Below are 24,293 nucleotides of genomic sequence, written 5' to 3' on the forward strand. Positions count from 1 at the left end.
GTTGCCAGATATGCTAGAAATTTATATATACACATCAAATTCACCCAGTTGTGCTCAACAAGATTACCAGGATTGAATTAAAAATGTTAAATTTACCAAAGGTAAAAAGCTGAAACTTATATCCTAGGTATTTACTGAGCCCACAAAAAAATTCTTGACAGTATCTGAATTCAAGAAAGCATAAAACAGGCATGTGGGATCTCTTAGGGGGAAGAAGAGATAGTGGATGATATGGATGAGCCAGTGACCTTTATCTGCCATCATTTACTATGTTTCTATGTAATAGGAGGCCTGTAACCACAACTGCCTGCACTGGTGCATACTTCACAGGTTCCTCAATAATCAAAGCAAAAGTCCTTATCAAATATTGCTTTAGTACCTCAAAAAATTACCTGTGGAGTCTGCACCTGTTTTCTCTGTGTGATATTGTTCCATCTAAAAAACTTGTAATTTTGATTGGATGTATCTTGTTCAAACTCTCATCCTCTCTACACTCCCAGGACTACCTCTGTAATCTGGGCATAAAAGTGCTCACATGGTTGAGATACGCGAGTCCATCTATCCATACAATGACTGGGCATTACCGTATTTGCGCGCATTATACACGATTTTACAAACCGAGTATAACCATGCGCGTTATATTCGTGAGCGCGTTTTACAAATTTTTTTTTACATAGTTCCCCCCCTCTCCCCCAGACGTCCGATTCACCCTGCAGGACCGCTTGCACCCTCATCCCGAAGGACCGCTCGCACTCGCACCCGCACACCCACCCCGAAGGACCGCTCGCACTCCCTGGGTCCCTGCAGGAACCCATTTTCCCCATCTCTGCGAGTTTTGTTGCTGTCCCTGTCCCTGTCCCATTCCTGTAAGCTCTGCCTTAACTGCACAAGCCTTCAAACACTTATGATTTTAAAGTGTTTGAGGCTTGTGCAGACGAGGTCAGAGCTTGCAGGAATGGGGCAGGGGTGGACAGGGACGGGAAAAGAACCTGTGGGGACGGGAAGGGAAAGCAATGTTACTTACCGTAACAGTTGTTATCCAGGGACAGCATGCAGCTATTCTCACTAGTGGGTGATGTCATCCGACAGAGCCCCGATACGGACATCTTGCAAGCATGTCTTGCTTGAAGAAACTCAGAAGTTTCGAGATGCCCGCACCGCGCATGCGCCAGTGCCTTCCCGCCCGATGGTCCGGGTGTGTCTCCTCAGTTCAGGTAGCTAGCAGAGAAGCCAACCCAGGGGAGGTGGGTGGGACGTGAGAATAGCTGCCTGCTGTCCCTGGATAACAACTGTTACGGTAAGTAACATTGCTTTATCCCAGGACAAGCAGGCAGGTATTCTCACTAGTGGGTGACCTCCAAGCTAACCTCAATGGGATGGAGGGAGAGTTGGCAACTTAGGAGAACAAATTTTGTAACACAGTTTGGCCAAACTGCCCATCCCGTCTGGAGAAAGTATCCAGACAATAATGAGAGGTGAACGTATGAACCGAGGACCAAGTGGCAGCCCTACAAATCTCCTCAATCGGTGTCGATCTGAGGAAGGCTACAGAGGCTGCCATTGCTCTGACCCTATGTACTGTGACCTTACAGGGAAGGGGTAATCCAGCCTGGGCATAGCAGAAAGAGATACAAGCCGCCAACCAGTTGGAGATGGTGCGCTTCAATACAGGTCGTCCCAACTTGTTTGGATCAAAGGAGACGAAAAGTTGAGGAGCAGTTCTGTGTGGTTTGGTGCGATCCAAGTAGAAAGCCAAAGCACGTTTACAGTCCAGAGTGTGAAGAGCTGATTCTCCAGGATGAGAATGAGGCTTTGGAAAGAACACTGGAAGCACAATGGATTGGTTGAGGTGAAATTCAGAGACCACTTTAGGCAGGAATTTCGGGTGAGTGCGGAGGACCACCTTGTCATGATGGAATACTGTGAAAGGTGGGTCCGCCACCAAGGCCTGAAACCCTGCGAGCAGATGTGAGGGCCACCAGAAAAACCACTTTCCAAGTGAGAAACTTTAGTGGAGCCTTGCTCAGAGGCTCAAAAGGAGGTTTCATAAGCTGAGAAAGGACAACATTTAGATCCCAAACCACTGGAGGCGGTTTGAGAGGAGGATTGACATGAAAAAGTCCTTTCATAAATCTGGAAACCACAGGATGAGAAGAGAGAGGTTTCCCTTGTAAAGGCTGATGGAAAGCCGCAATAGCACTCAGGTGGACTCGTATAGATGTCGACTTGAGACCAGACTGAGACAGATGTAAAAGATAGTCCAAAACAGAGGATAGGGAGGCTCGCTGAGGCTCCTTAGAATTGGAAATACACCATGAAGAAAATCTAGTCCATTTTTGGGAGGTGCATTGACGAGTAGCAGGCTTCCTGGAAGCCTCCAAGACATCCCTCACCGCCTGGGAAAACTGGTGCGGAGTTACGTTGAGAGGAACCAAGCTGTCAGGTGGAGAGACTGCAGGTTGGGATGAAGCAGAGACCCCTGATGCTGAGTAAGCAGTGAAGGAAACACTGGAAGTAGGTACGGTTCCCTGCTGCTGAGTTGAAGTAGAAGGGAGAACCAAGGTTGCCTGGGCCACCGAGGAGCTAACAGAATCATGGTGGCATGTTCGGACTTCAGTTTGACTAGAGTCTTTTGAATGAGAGGGAATGGCGGAAACGCATACAGAAAGCAGTTTGAAATTGTGGGGAGCCGCAAAGAGGTCTATCTGAGGCGTTCCCCACTGAGCAAAGATCTGATGAAGGGGCTTGGAGTGGAGTGTCCATTCGTGAGGCTGGAGAAAACGACTCAGTTTGTCCGCCAAGACATTGTCCCTCCCCTGAATGTAGACAGCTTTGAGGAAGGTGTTGTGGCGAACCGCCCAATCCCAGACTCTGAGAACTTCCTGGCAGAGGGAGGCCGAGCCCGTGCCCCCCTGCTTGTTGACATAATACATGGCGACCTGATTGTCGGTGCGAATGAGGACCACCATGTCGTGAAGCAGATGTTGAAAAGCTTGAAGAGCATTGAAGATGGCTCTGAGCTCCAGAAGATTGATTTGATGGAGTCGGTCCACACAGGTCCAGAATCCCTGAGTGCGAAGCCCATCCAGATGCGCTCCCCAGGCATAGGTCGAGGAATCGGTTGTGAGAACCTTCTGGTGGGGAGGAGAATGAAACAGCAAACCTCTGGATAGATTCGAAGAGGTCATCCACCAGAGCAGAGACTGCCGAAGAGCAGGAGTGACTGATGTGTCGAGTCAACGGATCCGACACCTGAGTCCACTGAGATGCCAGGGTCCACTGAGGAATTCTGAGGTGGAGTCTGGCAAATGGCGTCACATGAACTGTAGAGGCCATGTGGCCCAGGAGGACCATCATGTGTCTCGCTGAGATGGTCTGGCGAGAAGACACAGACTGGCAGAGATGAAGAAGAGCATCCATGCGCTGAGAAGGAAGGAATGCTCTGAGACGTACGGTATCCAGGACAGCCCCGATGAAGGGAAGAGACTGGGTCGGCTGTAGATGAGACTTGGGAAAGTTGATCTCGAATCCCAAACTCTGCAGGAACAGAATCGTTGACAGGGTCGCTGAGAGGACCCCTGAGGCCGAGGGAGCCTTGATCAGCCAGTCGTCGAGGTAGGGGAATACCTGAAGACCTTGGTTCCGGAGGGCCGCGGCCACCACCACCAGACATTTGGTGAAGACTCTGGGGGACGAAGACAGGCCGAATGGAAGCACTCGATACTGCAGATGGAGATGTCCCACCCGAAATCTGAGGAACTTGCGAGAGGCCGGATGAATGGGAATATGAGTGTAGGCCTCCTTGAGATCCAGAGAGCATAACCAGTTGTTCTGCTCGAGAAGGGGGTAGAGAGAAGCAAGTGTCAGCATGCGAAACCTCTCTTTGACTAGGAATTTGTTGAGGACCCTGAGGTCCAAAATGGGTCGCAGGTCGCCCGTCTTCTTCGGAACAAGGAAGTACCGGGAGTAAAACCCCTGGTTCAGTTGGTCCGTCGGAACCGGCTCCACGGCACGAAGCCGGAGCAAAGCCTGAGCTTCCTGAAGAAGAAGGGCGGTCTGAGTCAAGTTGGAAGGATACTCTCTTGGAGGGTGGTCCGGAGGGACCCGATGGAAATGAAGAGAGCATCCTTCCTTGATGATAGTAAGGACCCAGAGGTCGGTTGTTATGGCCTCCCAGCGATGATAAAAATGATGGAGGCGCCCTCCGATGGGAAAAACAGGGGGAGGCAGAACGAGGTTGGTTATGCCCTCGACGAGACAGTCAAAAAGGCTGAGTGGTCTTAGGGACAGCAGGCGACTGAGACTTAGGCTGACCCTTCTGGGGAGGCTGACGCTTTGCCGGTTGCCTCGCAGGTGGAGTTTGCCTCGGCTGATAACGCCTCTGATAAATCAACGGCGGACGAGAAGGTCGAGACTGCTGAGGCTTAGGCTTCGGCCGAAGGATAGATTGGAAGGACTTTTCGTGGTCAGACAACTTCTTCGTGACAGTCTCGATGGATTCGTCAAAAAGATCCGCCCCAGCACACGGGACGTTCGCCAGGCGGTCCTGAAGATTCGGGTCCATATCAATGGTCCGCAACCAGGCCAACCGGCGCATCGCCACCGAGCAGGCCGCCACTCGGGCTGAGAGCTCGAACGCATCATAGGCAGATTGCATTAACTGAAGCCGAAGTTGGGACAGCGAAGCAACCACTTCCTCAAACTCAAACCTAGCCTGGGACTCGATGTATGGTGTGAACTTCCGAAGCACAGGTAGAAAAAATTCCAAGTAGGCTGCAAAGTGGAAATTGTAATTCAGGACTCGAGACGCCATCATCGAATTCTGATAGATGCGTCGACCAAACTTATCCATGGTTCTGCCCTCGCGGCCCGGAGGCACTGAAGCATAGACCTGGCCAGGATGAGACCGCTTGAGCGAGGATTCGACCAGGAGGGACTGGTGAGAAAGCTGAGGACCCTCGAAGCCTTTATGATGCACCGTGCGGTACCGCGCATCCAATTTGCCAGGGACCGCAGGGATAGAGTAAGGAGACTCGAAGCATCGCATGAAGGTCTGGTCGAGGAGCTTGTGCAGGAGAAGCCGCAAGGACTCTGCCGGAGGATGAAGCAAGTGCATGGTATCGAGGTACTCCTTGGAATATCGAGATCCAGCATCGAGAGTAATGTCCATGTCATCTGCCATCTGCCTGAGGAATGATGAAAAGGATAGGCATCGAGAGGGGCATCGATCCAGACATTCTTCGAAGCATTCCTCTCGGCACTCGACCGTCTCGCCTCAGAAGAAATTGCCTCGGTTGGGGTATGCTGCTTCGACTGGGTCTCCTCCTCCGGGCCCGGAGTTCGAGGACCCCGAGGTTTTCTACTCGTCCTGTTGCTCGCACGCCTCTCTGGAGCCTGAAGCCTCTTCTTCTTCTAGTCCGTCTCGCAGACCGGCGACGGCATAAAGGTTTGAGTTTGAGGAAGTGGTTGCTTCGCTGTCCCAACTTCGGCTTCAGTTAATGCAATCTGCCTATGATGCGTCTGTGAGAAACTGGGTCAGACGCCTCCAAGGAGCAGATCGGACTCGATGCCGTCGATTGCAGAGGCGGAAGAGTCGGTGCCTCCCCCGACGCCGCCCAGGCTTGATAGGAGGTTCGGAAGAACTCGTCCTGCTTCCTGCTATGCCCAGGGCTGGGTGGCCCCGAAGGTGGATGCCACACTGAGTCATGGGGTGGAGTAATCGGTTCCAAGGGAGGCAGGTCACTAAACGAGGCTTTCCTCGAGGGGATGGGCTCCAAGGGAGGCATATCACTAAGGGAGGCCCTCCTCGAGGGAATCGGTTCCAAAGGAGGCACAGCACTAACGGAGGACCTCCTCGAGGACCCGGACACCGCTCGCCGCTCCTCCTCGCTGAGCAACGAGGTCGTGCGGCGAGGAGGAGGAGGGGGCGGTCCGCCCCTCGAAGCCGAAGCTGGGAGGTCACCCTGGATGGTGGCAATCAGTCGAGGCCCCATGGTCTGCATGAGCTCCACGAACTGAGCCTCCAGAAGGGACCGCAACGAAGCCGATATGGAGGGATCCGCACCAAAAGGGGGCCCTTCCGCATGGTCTCCGCGCTCCTTCGGTGCTGCATGCTTCTGCTTGCCAGTCTTCGGCACCTTGAGCACCACCGGTGGAACTGTAGGGGTCGATACCTGCTCCGAGGAGACGGAGGAAGGCACTGGCGCCGAAGCCGGGGCCGAAACCGGTGTGAACGATGCCGGTTTCAGGAGGCCCGAAGCAGCCGGGGAGGCAGAGGGCTTCGCTGAAGGAGTCGAAGCACCCGTCGATGTCGAAGCTGCAGGATCCGATGAACCTTCCATCTTGAACATGGACTCCCACAGTAGACAGCGGCGCTTAAACGCTCTCGCCGTCAGAGTGGAGCAAGGCCAGCACGATTTCGGGAAGTGATCCGGTCCCAGACACTGTAAGCAGCGTCGATGAGGGTCTGTGAGCGAAATCGCGCGCTGGCACTTGCTACACTTTTTAAAACCGGTAATCGGCCGGGACATAGGCCGGAAAAGCTCCGCCGCAAGGTCGAAGGCGCGGGGCCCCAGCCACGCGGCCGACCCGGTATCGGAAGGAAAAATTTTTTTTTTTTTTTTGAAAAAAGAAATCAAAGAAAGAAATAAATGCACAGGAGAGCCAAAAGAACTCAACCCGCGGCAAAATAGAAGGCAAAAAAAGAGATTCAATGGGTGCAAATTGAAGATAGACTTCTCAGCTCCGCGGAAGAAAAAGAACTGAGGAGACACGCCCGGACCATCGGGCGGGAAGGCACTGGCACATGCGCGGTGTGGGCATCTCGAAACTTCTGAGTTTCTTCAAGCAAGACATGCTTGCAAGATGTCCGTATCGGGGCTCTGTTGGATGACATCACCCACTAGTGAGAATACCTGCCTGCTTGTCCTGGGATAAAATGAGTTCCCGCAGGGACGTGGAAAAATTTGTCCCCATGTCATTCTCTACACACAAGTTATTGCTTGTTCTTCTGATGCAGCTGTTGCCCCTTGACTGAAGGAGCAGATCTGTGTAATAAAGCACTTTTATAATGGAGATCTGCTCCTTCAGCCAAGAGATAAATGGCTCATGCTTAAACATTCATTTTGTACTACCGTATTTTCGCGGATATAACGCGCGCGTTATACGCGATTTTACCTACCGCGCATACCCCTCGCGCGTTATATGCCTGAGCGCGGTATAGAAAAGTTTTTAAACATAGTTCCCACCCCGCCCGACGCCCGATTCACCCCCCCAGCAGGACCGCTCGCACCCCCACCCCGAACGACCGCTCGCACGCGCTCCCACCCGCACCCGCATCCACGATCGGAGCAAGAGGGAGCCCAAGCCCTCTTGCCCGGCCGACTCCCCGACGTCCGATACATCCCCCCCCCCCCGAAGGACCGCCGACTTCCCGACAATATCGGGCCAGGAGGGAGCCCAAACCCTCCTGGCCACGGCGACCCCCTACCCCCACCCCGCACTACATTACGGGCAGGAGGGATCCCAGGCCCTCCTGCCCTCGACGCAAACCCCCCTCCCTCCAATGACCGCCCCCCCCCAAGAACCTCCGACCGCCCCCCCAGCCGACCCGCGACCCCCCTGGCCGACCCCCACGACCCCCCCACCCCCCTTCCCCGTACCTTTGGAAGTTGGCCGGACAGACGGGAGCCAAACCCGCCTGTCCGGCAGGCAGCCAACGAAGGAATGAGGCCGGATTGGCCCATCCGTCCTAAAGCTCCGACTACTGGTGGGGCCTAAGGCGCGTGGGCCAATCAGAATAGGCCCTGGAGCCTTAGGTCCCACCTGGGGGCGCGGCCTGAGACACATGGTCGGGTTTGGCCCAGGAGGGTTTGGGCCAGGAGGGTTTGGGCTCCCTTCTGGCCCAACTACACAAAGGTACGGGGAAGGCGGGTGGGGGTGTCGTGGGGGTCGGCCAGGGGGGTCGCGGGTCGGCTGGGGGACGGGCGGAGGTTCTTGGGGGGGGCGGTCGTTGGGGGGAGGGGGTTTGCGTCGAGGGCAGGAGGGCCTGGGATCCCTCCTGCCCGTAATGTAGTGCGGGGTGGGGTTAGGGGGTCGCCGTGGCCAGGAGGGTTTGGGCTCCCTCCTGGCCCGATATTGTTGGGGAGTCGGCGGTCCTTCGAGGTGAGGGTGCGAGTGGTCCTGCCGGGGGGGGGGGGGGTGTATCGGACGTCGGGGGGGGGGCATCAGGCTTTCAGGATGGGGACAGACCTTCAAGGGGGGACAGGACTTCAAGGGGGGACAGTGCACGGAAAGTCAGGGGGGGTGAACGGAGAGTCAGGACAGCGCACGGAAAGTCAGGGCAGTGCACGGAAGTCAGGGGGGGTGAACGGAGAGTCGGGACAGCGCACGGAAAGTCAGGGCGGGCGAAAGGAGCGTCGGGCATCATGCGCGTTATATGCCTGAGCGCGGTATAGAAAAGTTTTGGTACATATCATCGTGATTTCTGCGCGCTATACCCCTGTGCGCGTTTTACACAGGTGCGCGTTATATCCGCGAAAATACGGTAATCTTATTCTAATAATTTTAAGCAAATATTGCAATATTCTTTTTTTACATCCTGCATTTGTGGATAGATCATTACGAGTTGCATTTAGTAGAGGAAAGAACTTAAATGAAACATGTCCTTCAGAATTAGCAATGTTTATCCTCTACAGACAAAATTGATGGCGAGAAGGTGAAGCAGAGACATCACTGACTCAGAAGTCAACCATCACAGAGTTTAAGAATTCAACTGATGGTATAAAGTATACAAACTGAGACACACACAACACAATTTATGTGGCATACTGCTTTCTTTGCCCTTGTGATCAAATCTATGCAGGTCAGACCTTGACAGCCTCTAGAATACAAATGAATGAACAGTGAAGCAGTTTAAAATGATAATGGGAGGAAGCTCCACTAGTGGCACATTGAGAAAAGATCATGATTTCCAGTCTTTGCGTTGCTTTTTATTGGATTATATTCATTTAAGACTGCAAGGAATGATTGTAAAACATCAACTTTTAACATGGGAACATCAGTGAATTTTTTTCAGTTTCATTCACTAAGGCCCTCATTTACAAAGCCGCTCTAGCTTTTTTTAGTGCCGGACATGGTGGGAAGAACTCCAAAGCTCATAGGAATTCAGCTGTTGGCACTCTGGTACCCTCACCCAGCTTGTCCTCTCCACCGTTCTGCTCTGCAAGGCCTGATGGAGTTGAGCAGTCAATGGACCCCTTGCACTGTTCTGCTCAAGTTGTCACTGGCAGTTCCTCGGCACTCCTCCCAGCGATTGGGGCTTTGTGTGGTCCTGGGTGCTGCATCCCCTCAACTTTGGGCCACCAGACTTCCGTCGCTGCCCAGCTGTATGGGGTGATTCAGCACAGCCACAATGAGACATCCTGCGATGAACTGAACACGATGAATCAACCTCCCATTCTGTTGTGATAATACTTCATAAACCTCCTGTTCATGGAAGTATCAATGTATAAAATCTTATTTTACCCACAGAACAGGTTTTCACTGTCTTTTTTTTTAAAATCATGTTTATTGAGGCCAACCAGAGTAACAAAGAGCATACAAGGAATACAGATGCAAACAAAAGCGGCTGTGAGCATTGCAAAACAATACAATCATCATCGCCAGCAGAGAACACGGTAATGATATAAAGACCACAATATGCGTAGTCAAAAACCAAAAAGAAAGAGGAGCCCACAACCCCCACCTAGAGTATATCAAAAAGAACAAATACAATAGCCAATGAGAGTGTGGGGCTACGGAGCACAAGCTCCTCAGTCCATGAGAAAGGAAACAATGAACGGCAGATAGCTCCAGACCGCGCTCTCAGAACTCACCAACTGCAAGAATATCCCAGTTCCCCCATTTGACCCCAGAAATTTTTCAATATGTAGGGCCTATCCCGAAGAACTGGTTTTCACTGTCTATTACCATACCCATTCTACCTCTCCCCAGTGGTATAGCGAAGGTGAAAGGCGCCCGAGGCTGCGATACTCCACCCCTGCTCTCTTCTTCACCCCCCATGCCACATGGTCCTTCCCCGCCCCCTCCTTCCACTCGTACCTCTGTAACGTTCCTTGTGTAAGCAGCAACCCCCAAGCTATTGTTGCGCCAGCGTCGGCTCTTCCTCCGATGTCACTTCCTACGCACAGGAACGTTACAAAGGTATAGGGGAAGGGAAGTGGCAGTGGAGGGGGGAGGGGAGCTGAGAGGAGGACAGGTGCCTAAGTCCTCATCAAGATGGCGCTGAGACAATCGAGCGCCGACTATATCGAGCAGGACATCAGCATGCCGGACTTAAACTTAATTTTAAAGTGCTCCAAGGGGGGGGGTTTGGGGAGGGATCCCCCGCAGTTAAGTTAGTACTGTTGCCACTGCCATTGGTGGTGGTGTGGAGGGAAAAACGCCTCTTCCCTCTATAATGGGAGGTTTCCCCCCCAATGGCAGCGCAAACAGTACTAACTTAACTGCAGGGGTTCCCTCCCCAAACCCCCCCTTGGAGCACTTTAAAATTAAGTTTTAAGTCCGGCGCGCTGATGTCCTGTGCGCGATTGTCGGCGCTCGATTGTCCTGAGTGTTTTTGACTATGAACTGTGCATGACTCTGAAAATTCCAGGGCTCGGCTCAAGACTGCCTGAAGACAGATCTGGAAACTAGTGATCAGATGGCAGTTAAGAGTTAATAAGTTTGGCTGAAAGACAATTCACAGCTTTTATGCCACAAAAGGACAGGGTTTATGAAAAGCTAATATCACGCAGTGCCAAGTTCTTCTGCAGTCACAGCTGACAGCAGGCTAGAGGAAGCCTACAATTAATCATAAGCACAAAGGGAGCTTAGACTTCTCTCTGCTTCTGCTCTAAGGCTGTGCATCTATTTTACACAATTATTAAAACAGAGTTTGTTTAATTGTCGTGTATTTGTGGTCACCAAAAAACTGGGCGATCCTGGACTCCTTGAGTTTTGGAAATGAGTGATGTCACATTAGTGCAGCATAATTCAAAGCATTTTTTGTTCATACTAACGGGTCTTACCCTAAGAATTCTTATAGCTTGAAAAGTGTGTCTTCTCTTGGTTAACTCCCACCTCGTTTCCCAAAGCATAAAAACAGGAGATGCCTAACTTAATTAGTAAACTGGATTCAATTAGGAGCTTTAACAAGCTCCATAATTGAAAAAAAACAAAAATGAATTTGGCGATAGGTGCCCATCTTCTTAGGCGCAATTCTTCAAAAGAGAGGTGCCTTTAAAACCTTGGCCTATATTACAGGCGCCTTAGTTTTAAGACAGGCGTGATTCTCTAATAGGTGCCCAAGTCTGATCGACAAGAGATAGGTGCCTATCTTTTTAGACGCCATTTACAGAATTTCCCCCTCTGAAACCAGTTATTTGCCATTTTGTTTTCAGACGAGAGACAGGGAAAAGGTTGAACAGTCTGGTGTGTTGGGATACAGATGGCATCAATGTATTATGGAGTGTCATTGAAGTCCAAGATACAAATAAATGTAATTCTTGATAGTTAGGTGCCATTGACTTGATGAATTACACATCTAAAAAGAGATTGGTTTTGTGCTAGTCTAGTAAGGTCCTCCAGGGTCATCCCCGTGGTTGTTTTCAACGTGTCCAGGCTGTTTTTAATCTTCCAAGTATAATGTCCTCCAATGATCTTTCTCTTCTAATCTAATCTTCCATTTGTGTTTCGCACAAACCTGTGCAGGATCTGGGGACAGGGACAGGCACTGTATTTTATCTCTTTGTGCAATAATTTTTATTATTTATACGTGGTTTACATTCAGTTACTCAAGCACTTTCCCTATCTGTCCTGGCAAACTCAGTCTATCTAATGTGCCTGAAGCAGTGGAAGATTAAGTGACTTGCCCAGGGTCATAGGGAGCAGCATGGGGTTTGAACCCACAACTTCAGGGTGCTGAGGCTGTAGCTCTAACCACTGCATCATAGTCATCTTCTAAGAATATGTGCTCCCTTTAATGTAAGTTTCTTCTTGTAATCTGTTGTGAATCTGAATAGAAAAATAGCAGAAGACTACTGATTAGATTAGATCTGTTTTATCATTCCCTCTGTAATCTCACCACCTGAGCACTGTGCATAGATGCACCTTTTTGTCTGTCTTGACTAGATTGTAAGCTCTTTTGAGCAGGGACTGTTTCTTCTATGTTTTGATGTACAGCGCTATGTATGTCTAGTAGCACTATAGAAATAAATACTAGTAGTAAGCCTGACTTCAGTGCCAGGCAAAATCGTAGAAACTATTATAAAAAACTAGCTGATGACCCGGCGTTGCACGGGTATTTAATTATAGCAATAACACTGTAAATGGATTCAAATAAAGATACTTTATAGTGGTGAATGAAATTATTGTTTTACAGCTTAATAAAAAGTACAATATTCAAATTATAATGTGAAATATTTGACAAAATGAATACAATACAACTAGCGCAAAACGTGATAATAAACAAAATTTTTAGTTTCACCTCCAGGAGCAAGAACATATAAATTGTTGGGTGAACCCACCCTTGAGCAAGCAACATAGAGTTGTGGGCCGAGAGACCCCCAGAACATATCACCCCAGGTAGTTGGAATTACTGTGAGAATGGCAGCTTTTTACATTTTTTCCATTGACATGAATGGGTGAAATCCGATTATCTGTTTGTAGCTCCGCCCACGTGTGCAGGTGGGCTGCGAGACCCCCAGAACATATCATCCCGGGTAGTGAGGGATCTGCATACCAAGTTTCGTTCAAATCGGTCAAGCCGTTTTTGCGTGATCGCGGCACATACATACATACATCCGATTTTATATATCAGTGGTGCCTCACACAACGAACTTAATTGGTTCCAGGAGCAAGTTTGTTATGTGAAACGTTCGTTATGTGAAACGCGTTTTCCCATAGGAATACATGTAAAAAAAAATAATTCGTTCTGCAGCATAAAATATGCTAAGATGACATAAAAAAGATAAATTTTTTGTTATTATTTTTATTTAGATACATCTAAAAACATACATCTCCCTGTCCTTTTACTTCCACTATCTTCCTATCCCATCTCTATTCCCTTTTGTCCCTCTCCCCATGATCAATCATCTCACCACCTCTCTCTGCCCTCACCCTCAGGGTTCAAGATTGCTTCCACTCTTTTTCCTGTTGTTCTCTCTGCCTGTCACCCTATGATTTAGCATCCCTTCTGCCCTTGTCCAATATTTCCCCTTCTCTCCCTCCCTCTCATCCCCTGCTCCAACATGTGCTTTCAGCGGCCTTCTCCCCCCTTAAGCGTCTTTTCTTCTCCACTCCACCTTTCCTCCCTCCCTGCCTCCACCTTTGTGGCGCTTTTGCACCCGACCGACAACAGAACAGGCCCGGTCGGACAAATCTCCCTGTCCTGTAGCCGCGAATCTAAATTACCTTCTTACAGCAGCTGGATTATTGAAGCTGCTGTAAGAGGTAATTTAGATTCGCGGCTACAGGGCAGGGAGGTTTGTCGGCCGGGCCTGTTGTCGGTCGATCGGGGGACCTGACCAGCTGTGCACATTCTTCGGGGCGGACCGCCCCCTCCCCCCTCTTTCGTTCGCCATTGCCTTCTTCCTACCTGCCCTGCCGCAGCCGCACACAGCCGACCGGAAGTCTTCCTGATGTCAGCGCTGACGTCGGAGGAAGGGAGGGCTTTGCTTAAGCCCTCCCTCCGACGTCAGCGCTGACATCGGGAAGATTTCCGTTCGGCTGTGTGCTGCGACAGGGCAGGTAAGGAGAAGGAGACTACCCTCGACCAACCCCGCTGCGATCCAACCCCGCAGGAACCCCGGAAGGATGCAGCTCGGGCGACTTCGTTGTGTGAAACGAAGTACGTTATACGGATCACGACATAAAGTTCGTTGTGCGCAGCGTCCGCTGTGCGAGGCGGCCGTTATGCGAGGCACCACTGTATATAGATAAAATAAAATTAAAGAGCACGTAGACAAATGTGGTTTAATGGGAGTCAGCATGGGTTCAGCCAAGTCTTGCCTCACCAATTTGCTGCTTTTTTTTTGAAGGTGTGAATAAACATGTGGATGAAGGAGAGCCGTTTGACATAGTGTAACTAGACTTTCGACAAAATTCCTCCCGAGAAAATTAAAGAGTCATGGGAGAGGAGGCAATGTTCTGATGTGGATTAGGAATTGATTTTTGCATTTTTACTGTACGATCTGTTCTTATTTGCTGTAAACCGTTCAGAACCATTCTTTTAAATTGTACTTTTCTTTTAAATCATATTCTCCACTGTAGGATCAGTTCCTATTTATTGTATATGGCTTAGAATTGTATTTTCCTTTTAAATTGTATTCTTTACTGTATGATTAGTTTGTTGTAAACCGCCTAGAACCATTTTTGGTTAGGCGGTATATAAAAAATAAAATTATTATTATTATTATTATTATTATTGGACAGAAAACAGCGGGTAGGGTTAATTCGCCATGTTTTCAATGGAGGAGGATGAAGTGCTACAGGGACCAGTACTGGGACCAGTGCTATTTAACATTTATAAAATGATCTGGAAATTGGAACAAGTGAGGTGATTAAAATTTGCAGATGACAACACTAAACTGTTCAAAGTTGTTAAAGCGCATGCAGACTCTGAAAAACTGCAGGAAGACCTTAGGAAATTGGAAGATTGCAGATGAAATTTCATGTGGACAAATGCAAAGTGATGCATATTGGGAAGAATAACCCAAATCATAGTTACCAGATGCTAAGGCCCACCTTAGAAAAAGATCTAGCTTATTTTCGCGAAAAGCAAATTTGATCACGTCTCGCCACTCCTGTCTAAGCTCCATTGGCTCCCAGTAATCACCAGGATCCACTTCAAATGTGCGTGCCTAGCCTACAAGATCCTACATGGCATCCTTCCTGCCGTTATCCCTCTATCCTGGAACTCCCCAACCCCTACCTCCTCCAGATCCTCCCAAACTCTTAAACTATCCTTCCCTTCCACAAAAGGTATTTCCCATGCAGGCAAACTTGGGTCATCCCTCCCCTTTAGAATCACTGAGATCTGGAATAACCTCACCTCCCCGCTCCGAACCTCAAGCTTCCTCCAACTTTTCCGTAAACACCTAAAAACCTGGCTATTCTCAAAACTGTAACACTTCCCCCCCCTTAGGCCTCTCCCCCATCCCCCACCCTTTTACTCTTAATCTCTCCACTGTAGTTCCTCTCTCATCCTATTTCCTGTAAATGTAATGTAATGTAATGTAATTTATTTCTTATATACCGCTACATCCGTTAGGTTCTAAGCGGTTTGAAGAAAATATACATTAAGATTATAAATGAGAAGTAAGAAGGTACTTAAAAATTCCCTTACTGTCCCGAAGGCTCACAATCTAACTAAAGTACCTGGAAATTAATAAAGAAGAGAAAATAAAGATGGTTGAAAAAAGAAAAATTCTATGTGAACTTATAGGATGGAAATTAAACTGACAGTGAAGAACTGTATGAAAAATACATATGGAATGCAGTTAGAGAGGGTAGGTTACAATCTATTGATGGTATTTGTTTAATTGGAAGGTGTTAAGGTGGGTAATTTGGGGGAAGGTTATCTGAAGGTAGGTGAATCTTCTGGAGGTAAAAGAGGAGGGGTTAAGATATTTGGATGAATTTTTTGAAAAGCAGGGTTTTGATTTCTTTTCTGAATGTTTTGAGGTTGTCTGATATTGTCATAAGATTGGAGATGCCGAGCTCTGCATCCGTGGAGATGGTGCGGTATATAAACCCAAGGTTTAGTTTAGTTATCGTAGACAATATGCTGAAACCTTTCATCTAATCTGCGGTGGCAGCCAAAAAAGCAAACAAGATGATTAGAAAAGGGATGATAAATAAGACTTAAGGCTCCTTTTATGAAGGTACGACAGTGGATTAGCGTGCGCTAGCCAAAAATCTACCGCTTGCTCAAAAGGAGGTGGTAGCGGCTAGCGCACACGACAATTCAGCTCGCGCTATTCTGCATGTTAAGGCCCTAGCGCGGCTTTGTAAAAGGAGCCCTACGAATATTATAATGCCTCTGTATTGCTCCATGGTGTGACATCACCTAGAGTACTGCATTCAGTTCTGGTTGCTGTATCTCAAAAAAAAAAAAAAAAAGATATGGTAGAATTAGAAAAGGTTCAAAGAAAAATGACCAAGATGATAAAGGGAAAGACTAAAGAGGTTAGGAAAAGAAAGGGGAGATATAATTGAAGTCTACAAAATCCTAATTAGGGTAGATTGGGTAAAAGTGAACAATTTTTTATTCCATCAAAAATTACAAAGAGTAGGGGACAGAGAGAAATACATTTAAAACCAATAGGAGAAAATATTTTTTTCATTCAAAGAATAGTTAAGCTCTGGAGCTTGTTTCCAGAGGCAGCAGTTAACGCTTTAAAAAAAAGGTTTGGAAAAGTTCATAGTCTGCTATTGAAACAGACATAGGGGAAGCCAATGCTTGCCCTGGGATTGGTGGCATGGAATGTTGCTAATATTTGGATTGTTGTCAGGTACTTGTGACCTGATTGGCCGGATAGTGTGAATAATATGAAGAAAGACCTGGCGAAACTTCAAGAATGGTCTGATATTTGGCAGCTAAAATTTCATGCTAAGAAATGCAAGGTCATGCATTTGGGCTGCCAAAACCTGAGGGAACGGTATAGATTTGGGAGTGAAGAGCTTATGTGCACGACGGAAGAGCGGGGCTTGGGTGTGATTGTAGGTGATGATCTTAAGGTGGCCAAACAGGTTGAAAGGGTGATGGCGAAAGCCAGAAGGATGCTAGGTTGCATAGGGAGAGATATGGCCAGTAGGAAAAAGGAGGTATTGATGCCTCTGTATAAGACTTTGGAGAGACCTCATTTAGAATATTGTGTACAATTCTGGAGGCCATACCTTCAAAAAGATATAAAAAAGATGGAGTCAGTCCAGAGGAAGGCTACTAAAATGGTGTGTGGTCTTCATCATAAGGCTTATGGGGACAGACTTAAAGATCTCAATCTGTATACTTTGGAGGAAAGGCGGGAGAGGGGAGATATGACAGAGATGTTTAAATACCTACGTAATGTAAATGCGCATGAATCGAGTCTTTTTAATTTGAAAGGAAACTCTGCAATGAGAGGGCATAGGATGAAGTTAAGAGGTGAGAGGCTTTGGAGTAATCTAAGAAAACACGTTTTTACAGAAAGGGTGGTAGATGCGTGGAACAGTCTCCCAGAGGAGGTGGTGGAGACAGAGCCTGTGTCTGAATTCAAAAGGGCCTGGGATAGGCATGTGGGATCTCTTGTAGAGAGAAAGAGATAATGGTTACTGCGGATGAGCAGACTAGATGGGCTATTTGGCCTTTAGCTGTCATCATGTTTCTATGTTTAACAAAACTGCAATAATATAAAACAAAAACTGTACAAAATATTTTATCACATAACATATATGATATTTATTTTATACCTTGGGCAGAGTCACACGAAACTGCAGCAGAAGGGCTACTTTTTGCCCTGCTGATTGAAGCAGTGGAGTAATGTTTATATGATTAGTCATGAAGGAAACAAATGTTCATGCTAAAATGAATTCAAAAGTCAAAGGAACAGAACATTCCCGGGGAAGGGAAGAGAGGCTGGTAACACTTAACACTGAGGCATTGGCTCCGAGTGCTTCCTGGAACTCTCCCATTTGCAGGCTGACCAAATCTGGCTATAAATTAGCTTCAACCTGGACAAGAACAGTATCACAGAGCCTGTGCCAATGCTCTCTGTCATGCCGTGTCAAAGAGCAACAGGAGTATTGCTCTCCTGTCCCCTGAGTCAGGCCCTCCTACTACACTGATCTGACTCACTCTCTTTCTGAACTGAGAGCTCACCACACCATTTCCCCATGATGAGAAGAGAAAAGCTAAAACCAGTTTTTGCTTTGCAGCTGTATCCCGATCATTAGTGGCCATGAGCACAGATCTGCAAAGAAAACCACGTCCCTATACCAAAGAGCTTACAGTCCAACAGCGTGGAGGATGGGGGTTGTTTTGATAAGCTGCATTGTTTCCTTTTGGCCAGCCTATGCAAGAATTCCAGAAGATCTTCTCCTCGTTTCCTTCTCTGCCGCATCTTAGCTCCTTGCCCCTTAAGACAACCACTTCTAATTTCAGCCACTGGCTTTGAAAACAGCTGACTGCAGAAGCTCACTTGAGTTCATGAAGGCAGCTTCATAATTAGCTGATGACACTGCACATCTGTGCAATTTCAGCAGAACCCATCTGTTCTAGGAGCTGACCTTTCTCTCACTGGATTTAATCACTGGCTTACAGCAGCTAAGGATAAAGTGACACAGGCAGAAGCTGCCAGAGCAGTGAGCATGGAAAAGCTATGCATAGAGTAGGAAGGCACTTAGGGTTTGCAAGGATTGACAGAGGCCCCTTCTGTATCCTTCCTAACTACCATGTTGTCTTGGTGGTTTTATACCCATCTAATTGCCTTTGAAGTAAGAGGTTTGAGTCACCTCAATAGCAGAGTATCTGTGTCCATTGTATGTGTTTCCATTTTTAGGGTTTGATACATAGCCCTGTGCTACTTAGTCAGAAGTTTGGGTTTGATTTCTGGCTCAGGTACTTGATCCATGAGAAGGAACTCAACTATGACTCATAGGTATCAGGCAGGGAGCAGACCAGTAAAGAAGCTGCACTAGTCCTACTGCAGGGATGGAGTAGTTTGCAATATGGTAAGCAAGGTAAGTAAGTATATAAAAAAAAAAGACACACTGCAGACCTCAGCATACCACCTTTCTCCCATACACTCCTCTCAATGCCTAAGCAAAGTAGTACAGGGGAGGCATGAAGCTAGGTTTCCAGTGCACCATTATATATATAGTGGGTTCATGGACCTGATTGAGGCCAAGGCAGTTTTTTGGTCATGAATTTAAAAATTGGTGGGAAAGTTTGTAGGAGGTCCAAGTTTTGAATTTGAATTTTCCAGCCAAAATTCAAATTCATAACCAACAGACTCCCTGTTCTCAATCAGGTCAGGTCACAAACTTTCCCACACAAAATCGAATTTCTCAACCTACAGACTGCCCTGTTCTTAATCAGGTCCGTAAACCCACTATATTTAAAGACACACTGCAAACCTCAGCAAACCTCAGCATACCACAGAAAGCCACAGCATGATGGCTGAAATGTCGGTTCTTTCTACACAGATGCGGCAAGACCCGGAAACTTGCTACAATCATGATACCAGCCTCGGAAGCCTAAGAGAACATTCTACAGTCTGTGGGGAGGGGCTGGAGTTAGCTTTGATGGTGACACTAGCAGTGGGGCAGTGTGGGGAAGTGTAGACGATGCTGGATAGTCTTCTACGGTCTCTGTCCCATATGCGGCAAGATGGATCACAAGCAATTATGGGCATTTTATACCACATTTAAACCATCTGAGTACAGGTCCTACCTATCTCGGGGGGGGGGGGGGGGGCAGGAAAAGACATCTTATACCAGAACTTAGCAAGTAAAATGAATAATTACTGGTTTGTTGCTTCAACAATGCCTTGAGAATGAATATGAAGGATGGGCAGATTAGATGGACCACACAGGTCTTTTATCTGCCGTCTTTTACTATGTTACTATAAGTAGAATTGTTCCTTGAGTGCTAACATCCCTGGTGAGAGAACACTATCAAGCTTCCACAATGGCTCCTTCATGAAAGCTAGACAGGAGAGGACAATGAAGTTAAGTCTTGCATCATAGATTCCTGGATTGGAAAGTGATTGACTGAAAGATGACAGCGAATGCTAGTAAATTAAATTAGCTTGGAAGAAGAAAGGCGAGTAGTGTGGTGCCTTGGGGAATGGTGCTGGGGCTGATCTTGTTTAATATATTTGTGAGAAACATTGCCGAAGGACTAGAAGGAAAAATTTGCCTTTTTGCGGAAGACTCAAAGATAACGAACAGAGTGGACAGTAAAAGCCATGAGAAGAGATCTCCAAAAATCAGAATGATCTAAGGTCTGGCAGTTCAAATTTAATGTGAAGAAGTGCAGAATGATGTATTTTGGGTGCAGAAATCCAAAGGAGATGTACAAAATAGGTGACAAGAGATTGTTAAGCATGTTTCAGGACAGAGACCATGGTGTGATAGTGACTGTGGATCTTGAGGACGCAAAACAATTCAAGTTGGTGGCCATGGCCAGAACAGTGTTGGGCTGCATAGAGAAGGATATAACCAGAAGAAAGGTATTTGATACTCCTGTCCAAGTTGTTGGTGAGGTCCCACTTGGAGTACTGTGTTTAGTTTTGGAGGCTATAAAAAATTTGAAGCAGTTCAGAGAATGGGCACAAACCCCATACAATTTTAATCCCTAAAGGTGCATGAGAAGAGACATGAAGATTTGAATATGTATATCCTACAGGAAAGGAGGAATATGGGCAATATGATTCAGATATTTAAATATCTGGAAACAGTTAAGAGCACAGACAGAAGGAAGTGTAGCCAGAGCCTGGGAAAAGATGATTAGAAAAATAAAATCACCAGACAACAAAGATAGGAAAATAATTTTATTTTTGATTCAGTGTTTGAAATACATCAGTTTTGAGAATTTACATCTGCTGTCTGTATTTTGCACGGTTCAGGAAGAAATGCTTTTCTTTCTACTTCTCTGGTCTGGCATCATGGGTTTCAGTTGTGTATATTAGGACTTTGTGGTCCTGTATTTGCATAGGGTTCATTGTGTGACCAAGGCCAGGTGTTCTGGTAGGAATGAATGTCGAGAAGTGCTATTGTTTCATGGCCCCAAGTAGGAAGATATTTGTTGGCTCTACTTCAGCCCTTTTGGACTCAAAAAGACCCTCACTTAAAAATTAGTGAAGACCACTGTTCTATGGCAACTCCAGCAGTTGGGGAATAAGGTCAGTGCTGGGCAGACTTCTATGGTCTATATAGCACTTATACTGTATACCCCAAGGGGATCCTAAGCAGGTTACACTGAATGGTGATCAGTTACTCCAAGTGTTTTTCCCTATCTGTCCCGGTGGGCTCACAATCTCACTAATTTCAGGCAGTCAAAAGGTATTTTAATCATTTATATGCATAATAAATACCAACAAGTGTAAAAGTATGCACCTTGTGTATATGGAGGGGAACTGCCCAGCCATTCCGGGCAGAGTTTGCATACTATAATTTCCATAAGTTGTTGTTCCTATTAGATACAGATATTTATGCCAGCCCTAGGACTGTGATTGCACTTTACATCAAGGTGTGTTTTCGGTCACTTTGTAGTATTTTATAAAGAAAAGTAGGCATCTTTATAAAATAGACTTAAACTTGATTAAAGTGATTAAAAAATCACCCTCCATATTTATGGAGAAAACATGTATGATGATTCTCTGATGAGAGTTGGATGAGCAGCAGTAAGTAGGAGTGGATCAGGTATGATGTTTCCCTGATGAGATTCAGAATATAAAGTTTATAAGTAAAGATGGGCTGGAGAAAGAAGCCTGAAATGTAGAAGACAGCAAGCATCTCCAAAGAACAAAACAATGACCTTGGAAGAGAAAATCTAGCAATCGCCTTAAAATACTGAATACAAATGCTCCAGATTTCATGTAAACAAAAAGAAGGCAAGAGAGATGTCCTTAAATCCAAACAGTATTAATTTACTCTAACAAAGTAACGTCCCAACAAGGATCCAAGTTTCGGCATAAAGTTATGCCTTCATCAGGAGACACCGAATGTGGCGGAATTCACACGTCACCCATTATTCCCATCTAGTCCGAGTTTGAATTCTGCCACACTCAAGTGTCCCCTGATGAAGGCATAACTTTATGCCGAAACTTGGATCCTTGGGACGTTACTCTGTTAAAGAATAAATTGATACCATTTGGTTTTATGGACATCTCTCTTGCCTTTTTTGTTTGTTTCAGCACATTTAGAGAAAACTTTCTCTCATTGCTGTTTGGTTTGCTCCAGATTACATGCAAGCATAGAAGATGTGCCAATAACTAGTATGTGAAAACAAAATCTTTAGGCCCCAAATACATCAAAACCAGTGGTCAGTTTGAAACCACTCCTGAAGTCTACAAGAGGAGACAATACCTAAGGTGAAATAGATGCACACAAGTGAGTGTTCTGTTGGACAGTAGAGTTCTGGGCCTCAAAACACAACATTTAATAATCCTGTTTAGGACATAGTTGGGCTCTAACCCAAGCTCTGTAACAGGTCAATTTTCAGCTTTCTTCAGAGTAACAGCACTGACATTCTACTTATAAGGGCTGAGCTGTTGCATAGCCCAGCCTTTTCCATAGGGTTACCAGATGTCCGAGAAAATCCAGACATGTCTTCTTGGTTCTTGGACAGACTTTCCAAAACCTGGTAGTTTGTCTAGATTTTGGAAAGCCACGAGCTCTGGCTGCGTCTGGAGAGTCTTCAATAAGTATGTGTGGATGATGTCACACGCATCTGCACATGCTGAAGGCCCTCCAGATGCAGCTGGAGGTCAGAAAAAAAAAAAAAAAAATAGATGTGGCTTTTGGGGGCAGGGCTAGATGCAGTACAGGGTGGAATGGGGTGGGTTGGATGCAGAATGGGGTGGAGCAAAGCCATGGGGCAGGGCCCAAGTGCCAAGGTTTCTACTTCTTTGAATATGGTAACCCTACTCTTCCAGTACTGGCTTCCCCCGCAGTGCGAGCCCGTGGTTTTAACCCGCAGGTGCATGTTAAAACCACAGGCTCGCTGGACTAAATTTTTTTTAAAAGTCGCTCTTCGATGCATGCGCAGCTGCAAATGCGTCAAGGTCACTACAGAGCGATCCGGGAGCTCGGTTGGGGGCGTGATTCCAATTGCCCTCATTTGCATGAGGGCGATTCGTGAATCAGCCCCCTGGACACAGATCGGATCCCTCACGGATCAGATCCGATCTGTGCCCTTAGTGAATCTAGCCCTAACTGCAGTTACGTGAGTAATTGCAAATTAGAGGCAATTAACTCCAATTAACACAAATTATTGGTACTTGGCTCCAATTATTGCCTAATTAAGTTGTCACTTACATGCATAACTGCTAGTTTTCTATAACCTACATATGTAAATTCATGGACAAGGCAGGTAAATTTATAGAACAAGGAGGAGACTGTATACTCTTATACCAGTTGAAACGTCCTCGGAACACCTTCACCCCAATCTTCTCTATGTATTCTGCATTCAGTGAATCCTTTTCCCAGCAAGTAAGACCTGCTTCTGGGTCAGAAATCACCATCTTACCTTCTTCCCCATACTGGTCATAAATGGCTCTCTTCTTGGGATCGCTCAGAACATCATAGGCCTCAGCAATCTCCTTGAATTTCTCCTCGGCGTTGGCATCCTTGTTCTTGTCTGGGTGAAACTTGAGAGCCATCTTCCGATAAGCTTTCTTGACCTCATCTTCATTGGAACCAGACTGGATACCCAAGATCTTGTAATAATCCTTCCCCATGACCGAGATGCTCGATCTAGCTGAGTCCTTAATGCTGAAACTTTGAAAGGAAACAAGAAGAGAGTGAGCCACTGGAAAACATTTTGACATCCGTCAACATTTTGACATCCCCACCAACCACAACAGGTCCCAGAAAAATTAAACATTCTGATTTCTCAGGCAGCATCACTGACTAACTCATAAAGGCACCTACCAGTGGCAAGGGAGTTTTGGTTAATTACTTGATGATATTCCAGTGTGCCCTGGCTCCCTAAAATTTCAGTGGGAGCCACCATGTGGTTATTTTGCTACTGTGAAAACTGAGATAGCTCTATTACAAACTTTTTAATTCATTTGGTTTTCCAGTGTGCAGCATTTTCTAAAATGCTTCCACCCACATCAATGGGTTTTGATGCACTTCTTTGGTTCCAGATCACACTGAATTTCTTTCATAGACATCCCTAGAGTGCTTACTCATTGTATATCAATTTTGGAGTTTCATACACTAATAAGATTTGAGTTTACATTTTCCCCTCAAGACCTCAAATATTCTAGTTTCTACCTGGCTTTCATGAAGGAATAGCCCTGCCCTGCATGAGTTCTCATACACTCCTTATTGACATCTGTCAGATCTAGAGCAGTGGTTCACAAATATAACCCATATAAAAAAGGTATCCAAGGTATGTAAATTAACCCGATTCACTGACCAAAGACATGTAAATGTGTGTCATCCTGCAAATAAGGGCTACTATGGAATGGATTTAGGAGCTGCAGGTCTAGATCAAGTCCTGTAGCATCTCAGGATTTAACTTTACAGTGCTACATATATCC

At 46.7% G+C, this 24,293-nt stretch overlaps 1 protein-coding gene across 2 annotated transcripts in view; it reads right to left on the reverse strand.

Annotated features, from left to right (window-relative positions):
- The window catches only part of DNAJB5 (DnaJ heat shock protein family (Hsp40) member B5), a 46,267-nt gene that overhangs the window by 12,768 nt on the left and 9,206 nt on the right, over positions 1-24,293 (reverse strand). For both annotated transcript variants that reach the window (XM_033936413.1, XM_033936405.1), the window contains exon 2: positions 23,273-23,523. In XM_033936413.1, coding sequence (XP_033792304.1) covers positions 23,273-23,483 — 211 coding nt within the window. In that variant the 5' untranslated portion in view covers positions 23,484-23,523. The remainder of the gene's footprint in view (positions 1-23,272; positions 23,524-24,293) is intronic.

This window comes from Geotrypetes seraphini, chromosome 1 (assembly GCF_902459505.1).
Source record: "Geotrypetes seraphini chromosome 1, aGeoSer1.1, whole genome shotgun sequence".
NCBI lineage: Eukaryota > Metazoa > Chordata > Amphibia > Gymnophiona > Dermophiidae > Geotrypetes > Geotrypetes seraphini.